Source organism: Mytilus trossulus, chromosome 13 (genome assembly GCF_036588685.1).
Source record: "Mytilus trossulus isolate FHL-02 chromosome 13, PNRI_Mtr1.1.1.hap1, whole genome shotgun sequence".
In the NCBI taxonomy this organism is placed as follows: Eukaryota; Metazoa; Mollusca; class Bivalvia; order Mytilida; family Mytilidae; genus Mytilus; species Mytilus trossulus.
Genome location: NC_086385.1, coordinates 56,834,745 through 56,848,075, shown reverse-complemented (window position 1 = coordinate 56,848,075; position 13,331 = coordinate 56,834,745). Strand labels below are relative to the sequence as shown.

At 31.7% G+C, this 13,331-nt stretch overlaps 1 protein-coding gene across 29 annotated transcripts in view; it reads right to left on the bottom strand.

Moving 5' to 3' along the window:
* LOC134695033 (tensin-3-like) overlaps positions 1-13,331 on the bottom strand; it is a 189,584-nt gene that overhangs the window by 75,559 nt on the left and 100,694 nt on the right. Inside the window, exon 1 of one of the 29 annotated variants that reach the window (XM_063556202.1) lies at positions 9,898-9,979. The exons of 27 other annotated variants lie outside the window; for them this stretch is intronic. In XM_063556202.1, the coding sequence (XP_063412272.1) occupies positions 9,898-9,951 (54 nt within the window). In that variant the 5' untranslated portion in view covers positions 9,952-9,979. Of the gene's footprint in view, positions 1-5,064; positions 5,173-9,897; positions 9,980-13,331 lie in introns of those variants that run through there. One more of the 29 variants, XM_063556200.1, reaches the window with a different exon arrangement.

The following is a 13,331-nucleotide window of genomic DNA, read 5'->3' as shown; positions in this document are numbered from 1 at the left end:
AACATTAACAATTATAGGTCACTGTACGGCCTTCAACAATGAGCAAAGCCCATACCGCGTGTAGTCAGCTATAAAAAGCCCGGATAAGACAATGTAAAACAATTCAAGCGAGAAAACTAACGGCCTTATTTATGTAAAAAAATGAACATATCTAACTTACTGTGTATACAGAATTTATCTACAACCTACTTTCATATCTTTCTGAGTGTTTAACACATCTAAAGTAGTTTTAATAAAAATTTATCCATCATCAAAAATGAAAAGAAAATTCCTACCTTGTTAACAATAATATACATTGTGATGGAATTATAATTATATACTAAATCCTTCTCAAATACTCTGAAAAGCTCTGATCAAACATGAGAACTATGGTTAGTTTTTCACAGTTTTCGTAATTCGGACAATTATTTTATCAACTCATTGTTGACATAAAGGGTGTGAAAAACATATACAAATGTTTACAAAAAGTTAGTCAATAAGTCACTGATACGGTATCAAAAATATCTGAACTTTTTTAAAATAAATTATCCATCTTTCAAGTCTTTTTAAGTTACAAACGGAATTTCTTAATAGTTAAAATTCAGGGTCGAGAGGGATGAAATTAAAATGTTATTCGCTATGATCAAAGTTAATGGTAGCGCTAGTATTTCAACTGATGTTTAAATTAATTTTTATTTGATTTAGATAATTGGCAAATAAAATTGTATGTATGTGTATTTATCCGTAATTCATTAAAATATTTAGCGTGTAAACTATAAAATATGAATATCAACTTTGTTCAACTCTTGCTGAACTTCAGAAATAAGATAATAAAAAAATATTTAAAGAATTGATAATATTTATCTTTTAATTTGTTTATTCTAATGACAGACAGGTAGTCTGAACAAATATAATTTCATTGCATTTATTATGATATTTACTCTCAAGAGTTACGCAAATGTAAGATCATTGAATAGTTTTATAAGATTTTGATTTTTAACAACAACATATAAAATAGTCCAAGTTCTAAAAAGCTGTGTCTCCAAAAATTAGAGGCAAACCCAACAACCACTAAAACTTGTTAGATTTTGTACCAACTAGTCAATACAGACAAAATACTCCCCCCCCCCCCAAAAAAAATAAAAGAAAAAAAGATTTCACTATTTAGGCCATGTGTTAGGGTAATAAAATAATTCATCAAGATGTACCATTAGTATTTTTTGTGGTCAAAAATAATTAATACTCATCCATGTATGAAATTGAATGGGGAAATGGGGAATATGTCAAAAAGACAACAACCAGCCTAAAGAGCAGATTTTTTTCTGCAAAATTAAAGCAATTATCCAAATTTTAATCTCCCCATGGCATCAAATTTAACAGACACCAGTTATTAATAGCTTCACATCTGTTGCATAATACTTATCTATGCATTAAATGCATTTTTATAACAGTTAATGAATAAATGCATCTGGTACCCACAGGTGAAGAATTAATACAGGTAACCAGCAGATGATTCATTACTTTACCTTTTGCAGACTATAAATCATGGCTGAGGCAAACAATTTCAGATTAGATTATATGCATTCTCATTAGGAAATCTGCTATCAAAGCAGCATCATTTACATTATTGCCTGACATAAATAGGAGTATCATGTGACAACAGTCAGATTTATGTCATCATTTTTTGTGATCATTCTTTGTGATGTATTACTCAATGCTGATTGCATTCGTTTCAATATTATACAAATCATCATCATCAAAGCCGAGTTATTGGCTTTCAACAGCAAGAATGAATTAATTCTATGAAATAATCAGTGGTTACAATTGTATCAACATGAGAGGTTATTTAACATCAGATCTTCTAATGGAAAAGAAAGCATATCACGCATATGGTGACTGTTAATAATGACATAAATCCATACACGCACTTATTAACACCTCCCAAAGCATTAGGAAAAGCTTTTTTAAAATCTCAAAATCATCATCCCCAAGTCCTCCCAAACATGTAGGCCTTAAAAACAGAATAAAGGTCACACCATGTTAGAGGTCCACTTAAAGCTTGCTATCAAACTTCAACACAGAGCAAGTTCACACCACATTGGAAGTCCAAGCTTGTTATCAGACTCCAGCGCTGAGCAATAGTAACACACCATATTGGAGGTCCAGCTTGTTAGAGAGAAAAATTTAAAACCATACTTACAGGTAGTTGACACGATCCATGCAAAGGAAAAGTCTTTTCCCCACATTTAGGTCTTACAGTCAGAACAAAGTTCTCACCACAGGCAAGCTCAAAACTTTACATAGTTATCCTTTGATTTCAACAAATAGCAAAAACTTCACACCTCATTGAAAGTCTAAGCATGTTACTACAAATTTTCACACCCACTTGAGTTTCAAGCTTGTATAACACTTCAACACAGAGGAAAAGATCACACCAAGTTGGAGGTCCAAACTTGTTATCAGACTTCAGCACAGAGCTAACCATGGAAGGTCGTTGGAGGTCCAAGCTTGTTATGCTTGTACTTTTACATACCATGGATTTCAGCACAGAACAAACTTTCACCTATCATGTGAGGTCCATTCCAAGCTCCAAATTAGAGGAAACATTAGCACCTTATTGTACAAATGTTGTATAAAGCTACAGAAATTCTTTACCTCAAAGTTGCCTGACTTTCAAAAATGATGAATCCCTTTTTAAGTTACACCAGGTTGAATGTCCAAGCTTATTATCAGACTTTAATACAGAACAAACCTTCACACCATGTTGGAGGTCCAAGCTTGTTATCTGACTTCATCATGGAGTCAAGATCACACCATTTTGGAGGTCCAAGCTTAGTATCAGAGTTCAACACTGAGCAAATTTTTACACCTCATTTGAAGTCCAAGCTTGTTATCAGCCGTCAACACAGAGTACATGTTCACACATCAATAAAATTCAATAGAATTTTAACCTATAAAGTTGTAAGAATTTAAAAAAACTGAATTATTTTTTAGAACCAAAACATAACATTATAATCAAGCTGTATCTGATGAATAAAGTCTGTCCCCTAAAGTCAAGCTAACCTACTGACTAAGACTTAAACGAATTATCTGCTTTTACACTCAACAAGAAAAACACTTATAAATTCAAGCATGCCTATTAATGTGAGTTAATCATCATCTTAACAACTCTTCACAAATTGGAGACTCTAAGCTATTTTCATCCAACCTAAACATGAACAAAACCCTCATTATAAAGTGACATCAATATCCAGCAATTTTCCATAGATTTGAATTGAATTCTTTTATGATTAACTGCTAATCCATTTTTCTTGTCAATTTCATCTTGTAAAATTGATTAAGTTGAGACCAATTTGTCAATTTCAAATTATTTAAGGGTCGTAGGGGGTCTAACATGGTCAGTCTTGATACAGTATTTATTGAATGAAATGAAGATGACAATGTGATATCTGTTAGAAATAAGTGAGATCAAGTGTCTTTGGCATATGGTTGAATCTGTGTAAAAAGGGGAGATAATCTGAACAAATCAGGGGAAGCAACTATCTAAACTGGGTCTATCATGGGCTATCTTGATATGGTATTTATTGAATAAAGTGCAGATGACAATGTGATATCTGTAAGAATTAAGTGATATCAAGTGTCTTTTACATATGGTTAAATCTGTGGGAAAAAGGGGAGATAATCTAAATAAACCAGGGGAGGTAATGAACTTAATTGGATTCTTCCCCCTTAAATGGGTGATTTGGGGTTGAAATTTTGTTAGGTTGATAGAATTTTTAGAATTTGGAAGAACTGCAATCATTACAATTCCTTATGAAACCAAATACAAATGTATCAGATTGAGTTGGAATATTTGGAGATGTCACTAAATTAGTCCTATTCAAGTAAAATTTAGATTTCAAAATTAAAAGCTCATTATTTTATCATTAAGGTATGAATAAATAACTGATGCCTAATATGAGGTTGATTGTTCAGGAATCCCATCATTAAGCCTATTAACAACAGAATATGACCAAGTCAGTTGAGAGTATGCTCCAATGATTAAAGGTCGGTTATGCATATTAATGTCTAGTTATTAATTACAAATTCCAATGCATTCATTGCCTGAATGGGGTCAAGGAATAAAGTCAAAGGTCAAGGTATAATCAGGGTATCTATCTAACCTGGTGTACACTATAATACAAGTATCTTTGCCCTATAAACTAATATATCAAGTAATTTTCATTAAATCAAGGCCAATATAAACATAATCATTCAACAGAACCCCATAGGCACACTGTTTTACTTCTAAAGTGTTTTAACAGATTTGAAACTCTGCCAAATGAGTCAGGCTAAATTATGCCAATTCACCCTATCAAACTCATTCAAAATTATCTGTTTTTGTAGTTTTCTAAAAAAAAAAATTATCTTCATCACTTATACAGGTGAGGTACACCTTTTTGCTACAAAAAAATAATTACTCTTAAACACAGAATTGCAATCAAGAGTAAAATCTTTTTGTTAAGAATGATGTTAGGCTGAAGATTGCATTGGAGGTTTGAAGTTAAACAGCTGTTTTTGAAGAAGATATTTACAACTTTTGAAGGTTTTAATTATTGTGTTAACTCTATCAAGCCTGTCAAGATTCTATCATCTTCACACTTTATACATTTTCTTTTTAGGGAGAACAGATGCTTGCACTTTGGAGATGATGCAGGCAGATTTAACTGATCTACCCCCCTTTTTGTCGAAAATCATAAAGTAAGTCCAGTAAAAACTTTTATTGAGCAATGCTTAATTTTCCCTTTAAGGATAGCACGATTGATTGATTGATATTTGCTTTACACCACCTTAACACATAACACTCTTATCTTGCCGAATAAAGGTATAAAATAATATTGTTGAACATGCAAACTGACAGCTGGTTGAAGGTCCTTTTTTTCCTCGATTCCAAAAAAATAATATTTAGTTGATGCATGATCTTGTTTGACATGTAAATTAAATTATGGTTTACATACCATGTAAACCTTGAACTAAATTACAATAAAAAATTGTACCTATTGAACCCAAGTTTCAGCAGTCATTCAAGAAAATTTATAATCTTACCACGTTATAGTCTTGAGGGGGAGGTAACTCTAGTTCTGGGGAACTTCTTTGTTCAACAACACATCCAGTACACAATTTAGAAAAATCCTTCATTTTTGTCCACTTTGCAGGAAAAAACAATAAGCATCCAAAAACATTATAATTTCTCACTACAAAGTATCTTTTGTTATATCTCTAATTTCAATTTTGACTTTCTAATCTGAAATACTTTTAATTAGCAGAATAACTGAGATATCTGTTAATTGTTGTACAATAACTCAATGTCACATCAGAATCAGACCTCAGAATGTACTTTGAAAAGATTGATACTTCCCAAACCAATACCAAGTGGTGATGACCATTTAATAGTACACGAAGGAACACTCGTAAAATGTCACTGCAAGCTGAGTGACTAATTCATTACACTGCTAACATCCAATATACAATATGCATCAATCTTGGAATGTTCAGGTTCTGGTAACTATATGCAAATATTCATTTAATTGAAGTTATCAAACTTTCTCTATTTCTCGTCGATTATAATCCAATAATTGTAAAACTTTTTTTCTCAAGTATTCAGGAAACGCAACTTCCACTAATCATGTGAATGTAAAGTTTCATATATCCAACCTTACTAACCTGATGCTAACATTTATGTATTGTTTATATTTTACACACACCTAGATCATTGAAGATGTACTCAAAACTCAGAATAGCATAAACATGAAAGTTTTATATATAAATATCCAACTTTTCTAACCTCAGATGCTAACAATGTAATATATTTTACACACACATCCAAATGTACTCGTAGAGGACTTATTTAATCATATGTTTTATCACCAGACTGATTTCAAAGTATTGTTAAACTTCCAAATGTACTCAAAACTGAATAATATAATAATTATATAAAACTTTAAGTTTCCTTACATTCTTAAATCTGTCAAACTCTTACTCTATCAATATACTGAGTTTTGTATTTAGGAGAAGATTCTTTCTAAAATTTGATACAGATAAACAATAATTTCGACAAGTAGAATCCGTTCTTCTCTGGCCAGCAGGTGATCAGACGTTTTTTTATTTACACAGAATCTAACCCAGCTGTCTCCCTCCAACTAATGTTTATAGAAGCCAAGTGCTAATCAGATCTACACAGATCTTCTTAAGAAACAAATTGGTATATCCTAAAACCATTTTTTATGTTACAAAATAACACATGTAAATAAGTATCAATGAACATTGGCACCAAGTTATAACACAAACCAAAACACAATGTCAACAATTTGTAAAGGCACCAAATTTGTTTTCAAATGGCAGTTGTTTTAAGGATTATATAATACATGTACTCCAGAAACATCTAGATAATCAAGTTTAAGCCTCCAAGAAGTCTTTTAACTATTCCATAATGAAAATCAATCTCTAGGTGTGTCCAATTCAGAAGCAAAAACAAAAGCATCAAATTCCCTCCAAAATGTTAATTCCTCCATGCAGTGTCTCAAGCATTACATTTGTAAAATTGAACTTGACCTCAAAGTTAACATGTGAATGTAATTAAATTTTATGGTTTGATGCAATTCTGACCTTCCAAATAGCTCAGATGTCTCTCTCCCTGTCACATATCCCTATGGGGCCCCTAAAGCCACACCCTTTATCTGTCAATCAACCTTAATATCAAATGTAATTGGTTAATCATTCACAGAAGCCCCCAAGTTTTTATCAGGAAGATGGATTTTGTTATCTATATTTCTGATAGATCTGTCTATTCTGTAAGAATATAAGGATATACTATAGAAATCTGTTAGACATCATCTTTTGATCATCTCAAGCTGCAGGCTCCACATGTGCAGTTCACAAACTTAATTATATCAAATGATGAAGAGGATCCACACTTAAAAGACTTTCAACATTCTAATATGGGTATCTATTATCATTATAAAATAGTTGATGAAATTGATGGTGAGATTGTATGACATGGGGTCAATAGGGTCATGACTCCTATATAAAATTTCTTGTTATTTTCAACAAAGTTACTAGAATATGATTGAAGAATAAAATAAAACTCCTTTACATTAATTGTTACAAATCTTTTCTATTTCATGGCAGATCCGCAACGGGGTAGGAACTCGCCCCCTTTTTTTTTACAATCATGGCATTTGCATGGAGACATATGGTTAACCCCCTCTTTATCTTTGGTTGAGAACCCCCTTAAAATAATGGCTTGATCCGCACCTGGTTTACATGTAACTATTTCGCAGCACAATGTTTGACCAAAATTCTCACAATAAATTCATGAATGAAAATCTAACACAAATGTAATATTGACTCCTGACCCTCAACTATTAAGAAATGATAACAGAAGCTGGTCTGCAATATAGTAGATTGAGAATACAGATGTTAAAGATTAACATCTAGCTTAGTGCTCAGGTATCATCATCATCTGCAGCACCTATAAAGCCAATGACCTCTATATTGCTCCAAATGAGTAAATTTCAAGAGGTAGAAATAATTATATACTTTGAGTCAAAGGGAATTATGACTGCATTGGTGGATCAAGGGGTTGGAACCCACTTCTTTTTTGGCTGATCAATGCATTTGAATATGGACATATAGTTGAAACCCCTCCCCCCCCTCTTTTTAAAATGGCTGTACTGGATCTGCCCCTTATCAGGACTGGACATTATGACAACAAGTTTTTGTAAAATTTGCATCAGTTTTATAGGTTATTTCTAACCAATATATAATACACTGGTTATTACTTCTATCAGAATTTTACTACCATAGGCAGATCCAGGGAGGGGGCCCACTTCTGTGAGAAAAAGTTAGTTGATTATCTAGGAAATAAATCACTGTAACATGGCTGGATTGCCCCCCCCCCTTATTTTGAGGTCAGTCAGCAGCCCCTCTCTTCTGAAAAAGTTCTGGATCTGCCACTGACTACAATTTTAATTTTACTGCATACATAATTTTGGCTGTGGTTAAGATTGTCCCTTTTTACAATTTTGGAATAAATACACTTAGATGGGAGTCAGGGAAGAGGGAATTGAGTCTTGAACGCAAAACTTTTAAATTTGTTCAGCTGAGCTGGTATTATAACCACAGGTATGTAAAAATGAAGATAACAATCTCAATTATCTGTCCTGTCACAATATGACAAAAAAGGGGGGGGGGGGGGATTTAAGCTGCAGAACCCTCCCCTGGATCAGCCACTGAACATATTGGATCAGCTGAACTGGTAAACACCCACAGGTATGTAAAATAAAGATAACAATCTTAATTATCTGTCCTGTCACAATTTTATCTAAATATGAAAACAATACTGCTGTACACACATCAAAATAGAACATAATACCCAAAACTGGCAGTTCAGGGTCAGGCACTGAGGTCACGGAGTGAATTTTTCAATAAAGATATTGTCTCAGGAATTTGACAGTTTTATGTGTTTTAAATATCAGTATCTATTATCATTATAAAATATTTGATGAAATTGATGGTGAGATTGTATGACATGGGGTCGATAGGGTCGTGACTCCTATATAAAAATATCTAAAATCGGAAAATATGGTGTGAAAAAATTTGTATTATTTTGATATGAAAATAAAATATTTGACAGGTTGATTCTGGATATTTGCCCAATGGTATCAAGAACATGTAATCTGAGATATCTATCAGGATAAAGGAACGAAGGGATGAATGGATGGACAGGAGTATGGACTAAGATGAACAGATGAAAAGAAATGATTAAAACATCCAGCTGAAAATATTGAATATTAAAACAAATCATTGGCGGATCCAGGGGGAGACTGTCCCAGGGTTGGCAGTTTTGGCACCCCTTTTTTTGGACGATTAATGCATTTGAATGGGGGACATGTGGTTGGAACCCCTCTTTGACCTGGGTTGGGACCCCCCTTTTTAAACCGGCTGATTCCACCCCTGCGAAGTCAATCAATTTATCATGTCCTTGAAGAAAATATTGCATAGGTGTTTTGCAGGATATGGACCTGTGTTTTTATCAAAGAGTATTTCTTAATTCACCTTAACATACCTTTCAAATTTTCATTTTGTAAACAGTCATGAGTATGTCAATCTTTCAATAGACACAATTAGACAAGTTAGTCCCAAACTTATATGTATCTCTGGTCTACTTTCTTGACCCAATTAAAAAGGCCTTTATTTAAGATTTAAAAAAGATAAAAAGCCTTCACAACAAACTTTGTAAATCTTAATGTATAAAATATATAAATCCCTAAAATTACACCGAGTGTCTGGTCTTTTGTCAATATTTTGTCATAACACTTAATCCAGTCTACTTTAAAACACTTCAAACAACTTTAAAATATCAATTCTAGATTTGAAAATTGAATGTTTAACGAGACCATATATTTACAAATAGTAGAGGTCACTATTCGTTATTGATCATAACTTCAAATATAAACATTTCTGTCTCTACATCTTTGTTTTCATATTTCATTTCATTCTTGAAATTCATTTATTTATTTAATTTTTGTCTGATCATTTTTATTTCTTAAACTATAATGAAACAACGTAGATTTTAAAAGTTTTTCTTTGGTACTATATATGGTATTTTTCATGGATATATTTGTTTGACTTGAAGTTATGCCAAAGTCTGCACATTACATAGCCTATAGAAAATTCATACTTCTTCAAACATTTTTAAATTGTAGTTCCCCGATGTGACCACAAATTCCATGCAAATTCAATCCCCACAATAATAATCTACAAGAATAGTGTTTAGGGTTCTTCATCTTAAATTAAGATTGTATACTTAATAAATTGCATTTTTTTAAAAAGACATTTTTTAACAAACATTTTTACCAATTAAACGAATAAGCCTACCTCCTTAACAGTAACAATTTTAAAACTTAATCCACTCGGCTCTCTCCCTCTCATCTTGAGAATGTCAATACACAGAATGTTAGCCTTAGTACATGTAAGACAGTCCCTAGCTGATCACAGTGTCAATTAAATGACCACTGGTCATTAATCCAGAAAATTTGTCCCTTTGTTATTTTTCTTGACCAGTCTTCTATGACATTAGTTTGATTGTCCCACTAGAAGTACTTTGTTTGTTCAATGTGGAAGGTTAATGATGGTTGAGGTCTGTAATTTGTAGATAAATAACAAAAAGGGTGATACTTTGGATGTAAAATAAAACAGGGAATTTTAGAGGACCATGAATTTCAAAATACATACTAAATAACACTGGGACATTTTCATTTCTAAACAAAATCTGAAGTATTTATCTGAAAATGCAAATGTAAAAAAAAATACATTCTTACTCCATACTTTTGATATTTCCTATATATTTTTTTTCATTTATTCTATTTATTTTATATAATTAAATTGTTTTTTATTTTTCATATTATTTTATGATTTAAAGCTTTCTGGACACACCCAAAAACCTTTCTTAGCCAACAAATATATCATATAGCAATTAATCTATAAATTACAAATATTATTCCACAACAGACAAAAATGTTTTAAAAAATTAAAATGATCTTCACAAACTCACTCATTCATAAAAACATCCCTGTCTTGTGTCCAGATAACCATAGGAATGTCATGGCCTCTGGCTCAACTGGACTTGACCAATACATAACTTTAAATAATGAAGCTATTTATCTTTGGCCTTTATTGGTATTGCCATTTAAATTCAAACTTTATTGGCCGTAAATAAACATTTATATGATGAAATTACTGTATTTGTGACATTGTAATTTAACAGTAGCTGAGAAGTTAATTCAAAACTGACCTATTAGATTCACAACATTGGTCAAGGAAATTCAAAATTAAAAGTCCCCAGAAAGTTACATCAATCATATTCAAAAGAGGAGCGAAAGATACCAGAGGGATATTCAAACTTAAAAGTCAAAAAATAAAATGACAATTAACACCATGGCTTAAAAAATATAAAAAGGCAAACAGACAAATAATTGTACGCAAGACACAATGTAGAAAACTAAAGACTAAGCAACACAGCTAGTCAATTGTATGATATAAAATAACTTTCCATCCAAAACTGACCTTAACATTGAAGGATAATAAAATATTCATCCCTAACATTTCTATCTAAATAAATTATCCCTTTGTATAACCTTTATATTAATCAATACATAAGTCAAAGTGGTCTATAATTTAAACTCACATAATCACCAGTATGTGTAATACTTTGTTTTGGTCCCAAGTCAATATCCTTGTATGAACTCTGTATGTAAAAACATTCATTGAATACATAAACACATACTCCAAAATCACCAATATAAATATTTCCTTATTAATTCCAACCCTACACCAGAAGGGTTTACTTGAATACTAAAATACAGTCACTGAATGTTGCTTTATAACATTATAATTCTTATATTCTTATATACTTTGTATGAAGCAAGCCAGAAATGAAAGATTTATCTTCTATTAAATTACATTGTGTACATATAAAGTACATTGTATACTTATAAAGAATGGTCAGATTAAATATTAAGTAAGGAATATTTAATCCTTACATAGTAAAGTCCAGATGGTCAATTGAGGTTTATACTGGTCAAGAATTTAAAAAGAGAACATTTAAATGTACAGGTATATTAAATCAAGTGCACAAAAGTACCAATTTGCTATCAGTTTTTTCAATAAGTAGAACGAAAAGACTTTTATGCAGATTAGTAAATAACGGAAAAATAAAAGACGGAAATATTTCATTCCCCCAACAGCCTGATTACAAATATATTATTATATTAATGTGAGGCACTCTAAGCCATTCATGATAAGAAGACATTATTACTTTTAACTTTCCATTTGAGAAATTTTATTTCATGACAAATGATGATATCTTTGCCTACCTCATAACCAACAATGCTATTACAAGTTTTGAGCCTACTGAATTAATTCCATTTCTCAGAAATACAATTGTCAATTACAGAATAATCTACTGACATATAACATTTCAAAAGCCAATAAAAACAGATCAATAAAGATGAATTCAACTATCCATTCAAGTGCACAAAAGATACTCCCAAGGGAGATAAGTCTATGGACAAATAGAATAAAATGATTGGATAACAGATGTTGTAATACAAGATAATATCACCTGATAACTATAATACATTACATTGTGAAGTTCACCCTTGGGGATACTATAACCTGTCAGAATTGTCACCTAATGAAAGAGGACAAGTTAATCAAATCTTAATGGGGTAATAGATGGTTAGATCTCATATAAAATCATTTTTACAAATTTGATACTCATGTATGTCATAACTTATAAATAGATGACATCTTTATAGTGTTCAGATTAACTTGGAAATGATCAATATGTTGAGTTACCTCCCTTATAACATATTAGATTGTTGCAAGAGTGGAGTAATCTAAGTCCTAGAATAGAGAGTAGGATAGTACTTTCCAGATGTGTTTAATAAGAGTTTAATAATGCTCTCAAAACTCATTCAGTGCTAACCTATTTCACAGGAGAATTTTTTGCAAATACATAAAAAATTACAATTTCCATCTACTGGGAATGTATTGTCATTCCCATGTGCTTACACTGTGGAAGTCTCAGATAGTACTTTCATTATTATAAAAGCCTTTCTACCAAGGATATTTACACATTTTTAGGTGTGTTTGCTTTTTTGAGAGCTTTTATGTTAATGTATATCAAAAAAAGTGTTTAAACAAGACTTTTTAAGCTATTCATTTTATAAACCTATTTTTTTCCCCGACATATCAAAGTCACATTAACCGGTCAACCTGTTACAGGTTAAGATAACATAACTCCTGCACTAAGCAGCCGACACGCTCGTAAAAACTTCCACGAAATGATGGAGAGTAAACAAGAGATTATGTTGTATTACAGGAAGGTCACACTATTTTAAAACAAATTGGTTGTTAGGGATATGGAATTATGCCACACATTTAAAATGACTTCTGCTTAGAGGTCATTGCGAGAAAGTCATAATCAATGAATTCCTTAAAGATCTTTAGCATTTCCTTAAGTATTTTAAAGTTAATAGTTGAATTTTTAGATCTTTTCAGTTAGTATTTATTTCATAGCACCAACAGTGACAACTTTCAAAATTTTCAAATCTCAATGTACTTCTGAAAGGTGGAGTTCAAACTCATAGTTTATGTGCAATTCTGTTGTTTTTTTCCTGAATATGGGTTTGAAGAACGGACCTACCATAAATTTGATTTGACTCCAAAGCTAAAAAGTCTACCTTTTAGGATTGCCCGTCAGAATTACATTGCATGTTTTAACTTTTGATTAATTGCATGTTTGTATA